Source organism: Paroedura picta, chromosome 4 (genome assembly GCF_049243985.1).
Source record: "Paroedura picta isolate Pp20150507F chromosome 4, Ppicta_v3.0, whole genome shotgun sequence".
NCBI lineage: Eukaryota > Metazoa > Chordata > Lepidosauria > Squamata > Gekkonidae > Paroedura > Paroedura picta.
This window is the reverse complement of record NC_135372.1, coordinates 128,103,079-128,117,287: the sequence shown is the minus strand read 5'-3', so window position 1 is coordinate 128,117,287 and position 14,209 is coordinate 128,103,079. Positions and strand designations below refer to the sequence as shown.

Below are 14,209 nucleotides of genomic sequence, written 5' to 3'. Positions count from 1 at the left end.
GTCAAAAGGGATTATACTATGCAATTTCACACATTAGGTAAAATTTCAGACAGAAACATGTCAGCAAACAATACGAACACTTTTTAACATTAAATTCTACTGAGATATCCACCATCATAAAGCTATTCTGGCAAATTAAGTATGATTGTCAGACTTTTTGAAGCAAGTTGCCAAATTTTCCGAGTTTTAATGCTCTACTTGAATAGACCTAATGGCATAATTCACCAAAAGCAGATTCACCAAAAGTATTAACCAACTTCATTATATTTGTTTGTTTGTTTATATATATCGCCCCTCTCAGACATACTGTCTCGAAGTGGTTTACAGAATCTAAAAGCTCAATAAAACCAATATATTCCACAATATAAAAACAAATTTAAAATTTTAGAACCACAGATAAATCACAGTTGCATCAGTGAAGATTACTGGGATCGATAATAGTTTATAGCCAGCCAAAGTGATGGACATTAAGAGGAGTCAGAAGAGGAAGGGAGGGCAGAAGAGGTGGGAGGGAGGCCTGAGAGTTAGATATAGTCGACTTCAACCAAAGGCCCAGCTGAAGAACTCTCTTACAGGCTCTGTGGAATTCAGAAAGTTCAGGCAGGGTCTTGATCTCTCATGGAAGCTCGTTCTACCAGGCAGGAGCCAGGGCTGAAAAGGGCTTTATCGAAGTGGAAAGTGCATAATTATGCAACTACAATACAGTGTTCTAATCTGCCAAAAGAAAAGTATTATTGACTTCCTTGACGCATAATAAAAATCAGCTACACTGACTTTCTGACTGTAGTACAACTCTCATTCTCATGGAAGAAAAGCTACATTACACACAGTGGTTAAATTTGAAGCGTACTTTTTAAAAAATACATTTTGCTACTTTCACTTCCAAGTCCCTTAAACACCTATTATTAGATACTTAACACTGTGATAAACATCTTACTACGTTTTGTCCCAGAGGGAAATTTGCACACAGCCATATAACCTATAGTATGTCAAAGTGAAGGCATCAGTCCCATTGCCTGAAGGGCCTTTTGTGCCAGCAGTTTTTAAACTTCAAGTTGGAATGTTCATAAATGTTTCATGACACCTCATCTGCTGAACCAATGGTGGGGGAGTTCTTGACTACTGAATTTGTTGAAATTTTAAACCCTATTTTTATATGTCTTATACATATTCTATGCCAATAAAAGCTTACTGACTGACTGACTACTGAAACCAGAGTCCTAAGTTGGCAGTCATTAAAGTTTTGGAGACTGCGGCCTGTTTATTTACCTCTGTTTATTTTTTTTCCTTTTGCTGGATTTTGATTTTGGGGATCAATTTGTAAAAACACCAATTTTCTGAAAGTCTGCAAGTTCTGTGCTTGGGTCATATCTCTCACTGACATCTGAATAGCCACTGTAAAACCTTCTCTAAAAGGCTATTCAAAGCTTATTTTAATTTTGTAGATAGATATATTGTCCCAAGCTAAATACAGTATGCCTGCTCATCCATGGACAAGGAGACTGATATAGATTTTTCTTTAATAGTCATGATCAGATTGGGGGAGGGGGATATTTTAAAATCTCCTGAGCTAGCCAGCAGGAAATGAAAGAATATTTTCAAATGTCTAACAATTCATACAGCCAGATTTCTGGTTAAGGAAATAAAATAGGTCATGAAACTTTAGCCATGATCATGATATCTTTTCTGATTAAGAGTGTTGGTCAGCTGAAGGCTCTGATGATTTCCTGCCTCCACTCTGGAGCCATTTCCAATCCAAGGAAAGTTTCTACCCAGGATTAAGGAACTTGGGCATACTAATAGCTGTACCAGTCAGGTGGTTCTAGTGGAGAAAGAGGAGAGAAGGTGATTACCCTTCTTTGCCTATTGTGTGAGCGGCAAAGAAAGAACAGAGCCATTTCACCCTCTGCCCCCTCTCCACTTCAGCTCCTAACTGATGTAGCTATTTATACACACAAGTCCCTCCACTCAGGGTCAGAACCAGCTTTGGGGGGTGGGGGGGGGGAGGAGAGGTGGGGAAAATCCCACAATCCCTGCATCATAAGATCCAACCCACTGATTCAAACTTTCCACACGATTTCTGAAGGGAAAAAAACTTTCAAACACACAATCTTATTCATAAAAACTACTGAATGTAAATGACAAACCTCTAGTTTATCCACCTTCATAGAGATACTGTGCATTTCTATCATCTTGGCTTTAATGAGTGGAACTGCCTCATCCAGGAGCTGGGATGTGCCGTTTCTAATCTGCATAGACAAGGGGGACGGGCTGCATAAGAAAACACTTTTAGTACATTTCAGAACACCTTTCACTCAACTGTTTAGAAACACAAGTACTGTTTTATTTATATCACATTACTTTCTTTACAACGTTCAGAATAGTTTATGTGTGTCTCCCAATGGTCTCCCATCCAGGCAAACATTCAGTTGATTTTCATTTAGATTCAGCAATGTCAAGTGCTCCCTTATCTCCCATTGTGTCCAAGTCTGTCTTACATTTGTGACAAGCCCTAGGCCACAGGTGGGATGAAGCAGCAGCATATTTTCACATCCTCTCTCCTAGGTCTAGTCCCCATTTCACACCCTCTCCACTAGATCAACTCTCCTCTGAGTTGGGAGATCAAGCAATTTTTTCTTCCTTGGCCTCCTCCCTTAAACTCCCTTAAAAGCCTTATTCATGACTCAGGGACGCGCAGCAACCTCACACCACCAAAAAGGATGGACAGATTCGGGACAGACTATGGTGACCTTGTAGCAATCTCTGTTCAACTGTTCCCCTTTCCTGCTCTAAGAGTAGAACTACCAGAGGATCGATTGATAGGTGACCATTTGACACAGGCTGGTGGCTTAGAATCATAGAATAATAGAGTTGGAAGGGACCTCATGGGTCATCTAGTCCAACCCCCTGCATTAAGCAGGACACTCACAACCCTATCGCTCATCCACTGTATCCTGCCACCCCCTTAAGCCTTCACAGAATCAGCTTAAAGGACTAGTCACCACTGATCGGGTAGGTAGCATGTGGTTCTTTAAACTGTGTATTTGGGGTCCCAGAGAGTTATTGTTGGAAGCTAACAAAGAAAAAAGGGTCTGGAGTTGTCCCCATCACAGCCTGAACAATGTGTTCAGGAGAAAAAGAACTTCGCAGAACCTAAATATAAGAAATGTTTAAGCAGTCTATAACTTTTAGGATGCCTTTCCTTAGCTTATGTCATGTATGACATATCCTCAAATATGTAATAAATAATAAATAAATAATAAACAAGTCTCTAAAAAACAGATTAAATTTTATACCACTAAACTAGAAAAGACTATCACAGTCTCTACTTTATATCCTGCTAACCCAGATAACTGGTTCTGCTGTACAATATCAAGCAAAATTCAGTATAGTTAAAAATGGACCCAAAATTTAACAAAAATAAGCAAGTGAAGGCTGCTTGTTAATCTTGAAAGTGGAGAAAGAAGACACCCTAAAAGCCATCCAGAGAGCTAACAGAAGTATATTTAGAGCAAATGTAATCCACAAATGTAGACAAAACAAGATATTAATCAACTGAATTACACTGAAAGCAAACTAACACCACAAGGACAAAGCAGCCATCTTCACCAGGAGAAGAAACAGAGTTGCTTTTCAAGTCACAGAAGAGCAGATTTATTTTGAGACATACTAAGGTCCCATACAAGCAAAGGTGCTGAAAAGGAATCAACACTTAATAATGAACACAAATGCTTGTTTTGACATGGAAAAATCATCAGCCGAAACCTGATCCATCCCCTTCTTGGAAACTTTAAGTAAGGTGAACATTATATTATTTTTACCTTGATGGATTCAATTGTCTCAGCAGCATAAAAAAGATTTTGGAGTCCTGCAGGATATACTCATCATAAGCCTCTGTCTCTCTAAGCAAGAAATCCAGGCTGCATAATACTCCTCCTCCCCTCATTAACATGCCTATTAAGGAAGTAATATGTAACAAATCCTTTCTTTCTTTAAGGAGGAGAGAAAAGCACAGAAAGAACACATGGCATGTGGAAAGAAAGCAACATGGGAAAGGGCCCAATAATGGGAACCTTTCCCAACATGGGAAAGGGCCCAATAATCCTAGGCTTCTAGCTTCACTGTTTTGCTTGAGGGCTCAAGAGAACAGCTGTCAATAGGAAATTCTAGTTCCATTAAACTTCTAAGCTGCATAAGCTTAATAAGAAAACAAAAATTCAAATGAAGTACAACTCCATGCTGGTTTAACAATCATCTCTCACAAAGCAAAAAAGTATGTCAGGGGTGGCAGAGACTGCTGTCCCAAAATAGCTTGCTCCTGAACAGTACAACAGTATCCATATAACCCTAACTAAGGGATAAGCATGAAACTTGCATTCAAAAACACGATGTGGAAATTTGTCAGCATTAATTCAGTAAACTGAGTGCCAAGATCAAAGGCTAGAATTAAGCCAAACATGGCAATTCAAGATCCAATTTTGCTCCTTTGAGGTTTAGGGGGAAAAAAAGGTTATTCACTGTATGAAGTTTCAGAGGATGTAGTTCACCTGGCAATTGTGCTTGTTAACCTTGCATGACAGCTGCTATTTTGGTCAAAAGATTAAATAATGAATCATGGTCCTGGAGAACTATGCACACCTACAAAATCCTTCTATCCACTCAGTATTAAAGGCAGAAGTGTGCTATCCCATTTTGAACCTGTCAGCCTTGCTTTGTTCTTCTAAAAAAAGGACATAGTTCCAGAACTGAACATTCAAATTAATGTTTAGTATACATTAATTTGGTATACCTATGTCCATTCTCTACCACTACCACTCTTGTCCTCAACGCAACAGAAGGGTATTTAGTACTGTTAAGGTACTTATCCAAGAACTCACTCACTACATCTCGTTTCATTTCAATTTGTCTCAGTTCAAAACGATTCATTATGAAACAGAGATAGCTGATGAAAAAAAAAGGCAGCCATACATATAGTCCCCTCCCCTTCCTGTAACATCTGATATAGTTTGGCCATAACCTCTCATTACAGAGAAATACTCAGTGCCTTGATATCAGAACACAGCTAAGTTGTAATGTATTTTACAGAGAGTTAAGCAGATTCATGGAGAGAGAAAGAGCGAGAGAAGTTCAGAATCACAAGGAGCAATACATCTTTATGGCAGCAGAGATCATATTATTGAGACTCCAGCCCAGAAGGTGACCATCAAGGAGATTAACATAGAATCATAGAGTTGGAAGGGGCCATACAGGCCATCTAGTCCAACCCCCTGCTCAACGCAGGATTAGCCCTAAGCATCCTAAAGCATCCAAGAAAAGTGTGTATCCAACCTTTGCTTGAAGACTGCCAGTAATCCATCAGAAAAGATAGCACTTTAGATTCTCATGCAAATATACTGCAGTACTGCACACTATTGTTAAAACACAGGCACTGCAGACAATTCAGAGCTTAATACATCCAGTAGCTGCATTCATAAATTACAAATCCAGGAGTTTCCTCCTAAACCACAGGGCCATCCGAGATCTCATAAACTCATCAGCAGAAAAATAAGGTTCGCACTTCAACAGAACTGAAGTTTTTTTATATGCTGGTTATACAAGAAAAAGGGAAAAGCTATTTAAATTTCATTTTTTTAAAATTTCCAGCAGCAAATATGTCTGAACGGGTAAAACACTAGCTTAAAATATGATACAGTTAGTAGTTTCAACCTGGGTATATCATTGAAGGAGACAATGCCAGATACACATACACCTCATGGCATCTACCATACCCAATGGTGCATTCTGCAAAGTCCACATGTGCTGAACATCTGCTGTGTGAATCTGCTGTGTGAACATCTGCTGTCACAAGACCAGCAAAAGTAGTCTGTATGATCCTACCCAGTATCTTTTCTTCGCTTCTACTAGAGACCACAAACAGAAAAAAGTTCTTTACTTTCTATTTAAAATCAACTAATGCAGGCTTATGCAAAGATATACAGAGGTTCATGACTTGCTGAAGAAACTGCAAGGCATAAGCAATGTTTTGATTCTTTCATCAAAATACATGTAGTTGAGTTCTATCAAGGAAGGAAGTGAAACAAAAATAATCAAGAACAAAGATGGGTATTTACCCTACAGTTACTGGTATTGTTAAAACCACTACCTTGTCAAAGTGATTTATGAAATTTAATTACCTGCTTATTGTTAGTATTGTTATTAGTAAAAAATATATCAACCACAAGGAGACCAAAATTTTACAGAAAGGAATACTACTTCCAAAACAAGTCATATTAGAACAGTGACCTCTAGTCTGGAAAGGAGGGTTTAGTTCCCTGCTCTTCCTCCACGTGCGGCCAGCTGGGCGGCCCTGGGCCAATCACAGGGCTCTCAGGGCTCTCTCGGCCACACACACCTCGTGGGGTGTCTGTTGTGAGGAGAGGAGGAGAAAGATGTTCATCAGCTGCTTTGGGATTGGCTAGTGAAATGTGAGGTATAACCCACTGAGCTCTTATTCTCTAGCCCAGGGGTAGTCAACCTGTGGTCCTCCAGATGTCCATGGACTACAATTCTCATGAGCCCCTGCCAGCGAATGCTGGCAGGGGCTCATGGGAATTGTAGTCCGTGGACATCTGGAGGACCACAGGTTGACTACCTCTGCTCTAGCCCATGGAGCCTTGCATACTCTTCTGCTAGAGAGAAAGAAACAATCCTCCCTTAAGCTCTCAGCTCTCTCCATCTGTTGATGTGTACTTTCCTGATCCTGGCCCCCACCTGGTGGAATGAGCTCCCAGAGGACATCAGGGCCTGAGCTACAACCTATGAAAATATTCGACAGCTAAATAAAGCACTACTACCTGGTAAGTCTTACTTAAAAAAAACACCCAGCTTTGATAAGCTTATCAATTCTAGCTCACCTATGCTGAAAAAATCAAGAAGCTGTAGACCTGGACATCGTTTTAAGAACAACAAAATCCTTGGGACATATGACTTTTCATGGTTAGTCTTGTTTACCTTTAAACTCTTACTTATTTTAAAAGTTCATATATTGCTTCTCAGCCATAAGCTTCCAAAAAAAAGAGCACTAGTCTACGGATATGATAAATGGATTAGCAGACTAGTAGAGGTGACAGTATTATTACATATAACCTAGTACCATATTGAAAAGATATAAATGCTTATTTATTTAGATTAAGTTGTATGGCCTTAAAAAGAAAATCTGATGTGATTAATCTTCTTTTATAAATGTAACTGTAGTCTTCCCTAAAGGTGCCATTTTATTTTCAGTTCAGCCTCATATTTGCCAGAATACTGTTAATAGTTAAAATTAAGATTCTTCATGTATCACACCAATTAATATGTACAAATTTATCTTCATAAAAAATTAACTGAGTAAAATCATCGTGTTAACCAACCCTGAAGAGCAGGATGTTGAAAGGAGTTAAGCAGATTCCTGTGGAATCTTTTATTGACTTGGTAATTGAAACAATGCTCCAACTTTCTTAACGGCAATAAACAAAGATAAATTTGCTTTTTTATTGCAAGAGTTCAAGTGAATCTAGAGATGACATGAAATTTTATCAGATTCAGATACAGTTTCATATGCTGCTGGAGAGAACCCATAACTCCCGTTTCAGGCACGTAACACTGCAAAGCACAAATTCAGCAGACTAAGCACCGTATTTTGACACTGTGGCGTATAAGACTACGTTTCCCCCCTGAAAAACATGCCTCCAAGTGGGGGGGGGGTCGTCCTATACGCCGGGTGCACTTCAGTTGGGATAGACATAGCTGCCCATAGTGGCCTATAGTACTGTAATGTAATGTAACAAACTCTATATTTTGAGTGGAAATGTTGGGGAGTTGTCTTATATGCCCAGTCGTCTTATACGCCGGCAAATACGGTAATTATTCACAGCCACATGACATCTAAATCACAGATGAAGCAAGCAAATAAGCAAATAATCAAATTGCTGGGTTAGTTTTTGCTATAAAATAGGTTTGTTGAGACAAATACCTTCAGAAACATTTGAAAATTTGCTGGAGCTGGCCAAATGATGCCAACATAATGTATCTTATTTAAAGATAAAATTTAAGTCAAAAGCCTCAATGAAAGTCATCCTCTAAGTGATTCAACCTAAAAAACAAAATTGAGAATATTATACACACACACACACACATACATAACAGTTTATATATATTTAGCTATTTATGCCTTTCTGTTCTCCCCTTTCGGTAAAGGGTTGGGGACTGTGGTGATTACTACTATATACTGTCTGTTGCCACAAGCAGGCTCCTACTATGTAAATCCTGCATTGTTTAATGTGGCAGGTTCAAATGGTTATGCTTTGTTTTCAATTTCTGCTTGTTTTCCAATTTCTGCAATCCAAATCAAATTGCATTGTTTACTGGATGCCCCATTGTGTTGATTGCATTGACTTAAACTGTGTAATCCTTAGTCTAAGTGAGAAAGGCAAGACTATAAAAATGTAAATAAATAAACTGCTTGGCTTCCAACAGTTGGGACTGCCAGATGACATTCTCCTATTTTCCCCCTCTGCCTGCCTCAAGCTGTCAAAAGCCAGCTCTGCTAGAGGACTAGAGGGCAGCTGGCATGCTTGTTTCCACACTGTATTAGGAAGGCTCTGTAGCTTAGGAAAGCAAGAAAAACTTCCTGCTAGGCATGGGGACCCTCATTGCAGCAGTCCCAATTGAGTGGGATTTGGTCAATATGGATTCTTCTGTGTAAGGGACAGGACAAAACAATAAGTTTGTATATTTGCCTTATTTGATTAATCGTCAACACCCCTTCTGCATAAGCACCAATAATAAAGCTTTTACTGTGCATCAAATAAGGAATGGTGAAATGGGCAACACAGATGCACTCCACTTTCTACAGCTCTTTCAGATAGTCCACGCAACTTGTAATGAAATCCTCCAAAACAGTTTTCATCCAAGCAACCCTAAACAGTTATATACTTCTAAGGCCACTGGAGTTAATCAAGACCTAGAAAGGTATAACTCAGCTTAGGACTGACCTGTATCGCTCATAGTTACATAAACAACTTTGAAAACCATGCCAAAAAGGACACTTCAAATAGTGCACAGGTTAAAAAGGGAGCACAGATTTGTTTTCAGTTTGTAATCTGTAAGAAAATAAAATAAAATATAGTTTTAAGATCTAGAAAGTATTATAAGAATTGTTTGAAAACCACTTGACCTAGAGGAATTATAGAGACTGTGGAATCAAAACGCTTAATAATTGCTAATAACAGGCTGCATACAGAATGTATCATTTCAATGCAGAGCTCGTATTACAAAACTATTTAGTACCTTCCTTGGAAAGACATTATAGCACCATCTCCTAGTTTGAGCTGATACATTCCATCATTTCCTCCTTAAGTGTTTATATGATACCTCCTAAGAGTACTAGCACCAAATTCCACTTACGTTGTCATTTTTACTAGTAATGAAGGATGTGTCTTATATTAAACTTCTGGTGATTGGATTTTTTTTTTTACAAATAAGTCTGTTTATGTGGTATGCAGGGGAGTATGCTATTATTATCAATATAATACTGTCCAATCTATCCTATATCTCAGATCACCAACTGGAAAGTAGCCAATATATATGACATGAGGGAATTGAACCCTGTGAGAATGTGCTCTCTATTCCTTCAGATAAAAAGCACAAGATCACTAGTAAGAAAATTCTCCTGAAATGTTCTTTGGACTGCTACAAATTAGATGTCATGAGACTTCATCTTCTCTAGATACCCAGAGGAAGAAAACATAGAGAACCCAGAAAAACCAATATCAGCCTGTCTGTAATGTTTAAGTAGCTGAGAAAACCATTGGAGGATCCAGGCTCCTAAGGGTACGTGTGTGCGCACACGCATGGGGGCCTATGCGTGGAGCACATTAAATTTACAAGCAGAGAGCACAAGCCAAGACCCTTAAAAATTAGTACACCATAGTGCCACCTTGTGGCTCAACCATCACTTCTCTCTGCAATAAAAACTATTTCAGGGAAAGTAGTTACCAAGATGGCTGCCTCAGGAAGTAAGACAGAGTGTGTGTGCGTGTGTGTCTCTGTTCGTGTTCACTCCCTCTCCCCACCACGGCTGGCTGCTGCCTTGCCTGAGCTGCATGGTTTCTAAATAACTCACAAGATGGCCTCCATAGGAGCCAGAGAGAGAGAGAGAGAGAACACATGCAGTTACAGTGTCTAAGGTATTCAGGAGTTGAGCAAACACATACCATATCAATCATGCTGCAGAACTCATCCAGTCTTATTAACATCTCTTCTATGCTTTCTTCTACTTCCTGCACCTGAAAACAAAAACAGAAATAATACAAGTTAGTTGCATCTGTGAAATGGAGAACTGCCTCCTAAAAGCTAACACTAATGTTAACACTAAGGTTAACTGACAATACTTTTGAAATCAAAATTTAATTGTGTTTATACTTTTAATGTGCTCTGTATCAGATGGACTGATACTAAAGAGCAAATAACTAGGCAATGAATAATACATTAAAAAGACAAACTTTTTTTCAAGAACCATGTTAAGGTTTGCAAATCTAAAAGCCTTCAAGATTTAACTCTTTCCATGAAATCTCTCAAACAGAAGATGTTTCTAATTTTATATATTCCCAGTGATGTACCAATTATCACGGACAATGTAGGCATAGTTCACGACTTACAAAAAAGGGAAGCCACATTTAAGTTTATCATATTAACTATTTAAGGACCAGATTCCACTTCAGAAGATTATTGGACTTCAGAAAAGCAATACTAGAGAGCACTCTGAAAAAATACAGATGCCAGTTGAGCTTTACAAAAAAAAATGGCTTTCACTTAAACTGATCGAACACAAAGAAAGAGCAAACCTGTTTTATTTGCAAGTTGAAACTTTCCTCTCTTGGGTACTTATGAAACTTCAGAACGACAGCACATTTTATTTTGTATTTTGTTCATATTTGCTCTTCAGACAACAACTTTGGACTTGTTAGTGGGATTGGGTCCCAGGATACATTAAAAGCCTGGAGTGAATTCAAGAAGAGAAAGGCAGTCTACATTCAATTACCTTTCTTTATTGATCTTGGTGTCTTCTTATGGCTAGTGCTGACATTAACTGCTTATATATATGAGACATGCACAAAACTGCAGATCTAGGTTACCCAAACACTACGGCAACATTTGCCAGATTTCCATAGGGTAACAATACTAGGCTTTTTAAAAGGCAAAAATCTAAAATATTTGCAGATTCAGATTAAAATCAGAAGAGAAACACACACATTATTTTCCCATGTGTAAATCTATTAGAAATATAGCAGGGTCCAAATTTAGAACAGAGTTTGAAGATGATTTGGAAGGTGACAAAATGAAATAGTATACTGTAAGAACTTAACAGTCTATTAGCACTGGCAGCTAGAGTAGAACCACACTTTCTCAGCATACCACCGTATCTCTACAGGGAAAGAAGACAGTCAGATCTTAACAAAATATCAATCACCATACAATTTCCACTAGTTTCAGGGATCAATGTGCAGACATATACAAAAATACAAATTCTCAAAACAGCATGTTGGGACATCTTAAAGACTAATGAATATTACACAAGATTTTGTGACCACTTTGTCAAACGCAAGTCAAGGGGGTCCTTGTTCATGAATGCTCATGTCATATTCAGTGTATCAGTTGTTTAAGGCAGTGGTCCCCAACCTTTTTGAGGCTGGGGACCGGCAGGGCAACTGCCCGCCCGCGCATGCCGCACATGCGCGCGGCCGCACATGGCGCATGTGCGCATACGCGGCCCTGATTCCCTCTCCCCCCCCTCCTGCAGTAAGAAGCTTCCCGGGCCGCAAGCTTGCGGCCTGGGAAGTTTTTTACTGCGGGGGGGCGGGGGAGCCGCGGCCCGGTGCCAAGGCCTTCGCGGCCCAGCACCGGGCTGCGGAGCGGGGGTTGGGGACCACTGGTTTAAGGTATCTCAAGACTTTTTAGTGTTTTAAGTGCAGTGTGCTTTCTTTCCAACTGGAAAATGTCCTTCCACATCATTTGAAGATTCGTATAACACATCTCCTACAGTAAAGTGAAAAATAATCTGCCAGAGAAGATCTCAGGGACAAGCAGAATTCCAAATGCTTGTAATGCCTTTTAATGAACTGTGTTTGCAATATTTTAAATTTCACAGAACAGAATTTCTCAGAATTTCAACAAAGAATTTTAAAAAGGAATTGTAACAGAAAAGATCTGGTTAATTAAAAAATTGGATAACCCATTACAGTTTACCAGAATAAAGGTACCACGCAGGGATTATTATGGCCATCAATTGAATACATTGGTGTGTGTGTGTGTGGGGGGGGGAATGTGAGTATGTACATTTAACTGCATCAGCAAACATAAACTGATCCCAGATTACAGAAAATTAGAAGAAAGTAAGGCAGGCAGTGTTAATGATTTAGTCAACAATAGCTAGGAAACTGAGGGGTTGAATGAATTATGATTTACATTAGTACTACCACACTGCTGGTATTGTTTATAGTCAGTACTTGGAATTTTAGATCATTTCTACACAAGGATTCTGTCCTTGGAAAGCCCTTGAATGCTGACGTCCACATGACGCCACCTGCATCCTGAGGCTATCAAGGAGCTAGGTCACGTTTTGGCCATTATAAAATTATGATTAGGTGAATTGCCAGAACTGGATTTACAACTCTATATCACCCATCACATTGATGGCAACCAGTGAGCAACCAGGGGCAAGCCCATATGGAGGGGGAAAGGCGTAATAGTCTCTGCAGCATTATCCCACCCTCGCACCCATTCTCCCCTCTCCATTTCCTGTTCCGAGTAATTTTTTTTAATAGCGCAGACCGTATTGCAACATAACCACAAAGCTACATTGTCAAAGATAAAATAAAATCTACTTTAAAGTGTCCACATTCTTTTTGGAATCAGGCAGCCAAAATACAGCCCGTTTTCTGTTTTCTGGAGGTGGGGAATGATCTGAGAAAGGGGGGAGGTGATCTAGCATCCTTCTCCTGATCATGCAGGATCTGAGCACTATGTTTTTAATCCAGCCATTAATACAAAATGTCTTTATGGCCTCCAGGGACCATGTCCAGCCTTCTCACAACTCAGGCAGGCAAAACCAGTCCTGTTTCTGTTTTCTGGAGGTAGGAAATGAGCTGGAAATGAAATCCAACCCTATAAAATCTAGGTAAATGAATCATGGGTGCATAGCCATGCTTTGAATAGCAGAACTACGTGACCACTTAATTCATTTTGGTTATTAGATTAAGAGTGCACATAGGACAAAATAAAACACAGTTAATCACCAGACAAGTCTGAGCTAAAATCAGTACCATCTCTTTAAAAGTTTCTTTCAGCTTCCATTTTAAAAGGAGGAGGAGTTGGTTTTTATATGCAGCTTTTCTCTACTGGGGAGTCTCAAAGCGGCTTACAATCGCCTTCCCTTTCCTCTCCCCACAACAGATACCCTGTGCGGGAAGTGGGGCTGAGAGAGCCCTGATATTACAGCTCAGTCAGAACAGTTTTATCAGTGTGGTGGCGAGCCCAAGTTCACCCAGCTGGTTGCCTGTGGAGGAGCGGAGAATCAAATCTGGCTCGTCAGATTAGAAGTCAGTGCTCCAAACCACTATACCAAGCTGGCTCTAGCTTTAGCAAGAGAAAAGGTCTCCTTGTAAAACCTGGGTGTTTTCCAGATGGGGATGAGTAGTTTCCCTGTTGTTGCTGGGCTGTCAATACACTGCAGTGGCAAAGGTTTCCCTACATGTATCCTACCCCAGTTCCTGGCAGCTGCCATTCCCCTGCTTCAGCAGAGGATTTTTCAGTATTTGTATTTAATTGGCAACTGCATATCATTATCTCATTCACTGAATTCTCAACTTTCATCTTTAAAAAGGCTCCTGTCTTTTTCATTATGGAGATATGAGGGGAAAGGCATATCTCTGTAAACAAAAAGGGTTAGAGGTCTACTTTAAAAAAAAATGAATGCAGGTAGTTATAGCTTTATAATAGTATCACAATATTCAATTGGTATTTTTTCTAAAGTCCTCCAGTGAGTGTGGATGAGTGTGGGAAATAGCAACTTTGGGGAAGCAGGGCTGGGAAAATGACACCATTGGGAACAGGAAAATATAGACTTTCCCATCAACATGAATGCCACCCTATCCTTACTGTGTGAAATGTTTCCCAAAATCAAAGGAAA

General features: G+C 39.5%; 1 protein-coding gene and 1 long non-coding RNA gene across 2 annotated transcripts in view; both read right to left on the bottom strand.

Moving 5' to 3' along the window:
- Nucleotides 1-14,209, bottom strand: part of BCAS4 (breast carcinoma amplified sequence 4) — a 37,995-nt gene that overhangs the window by 13,953 nt on the left and 9,833 nt on the right. The window contains exons 3-4 of the mRNA XM_077336232.1: nucleotides 10,236-10,307; nucleotides 2,148-2,249 (exon numbers count right to left, since the gene is read on the bottom strand). Coding sequence (XP_077192347.1) covers nucleotides 2,148-2,249; nucleotides 10,236-10,307 — 174 coding nt within the window. The remainder of the gene's footprint in view (nucleotides 1-2,147; nucleotides 2,250-10,235; nucleotides 10,308-14,209) is intronic.
- Nucleotides 3,958-9,032, bottom strand: LOC143836383 (uncharacterized). Its single transcript, XR_013230597.1, has 3 exons — nucleotides 9,015-9,032; nucleotides 7,994-8,113; nucleotides 3,958-5,897 (listed from the first exon to the last, which is right to left on the bottom strand). It is a non-coding gene; the product is annotated as an uncharacterized LOC143836383 (long non-coding RNA).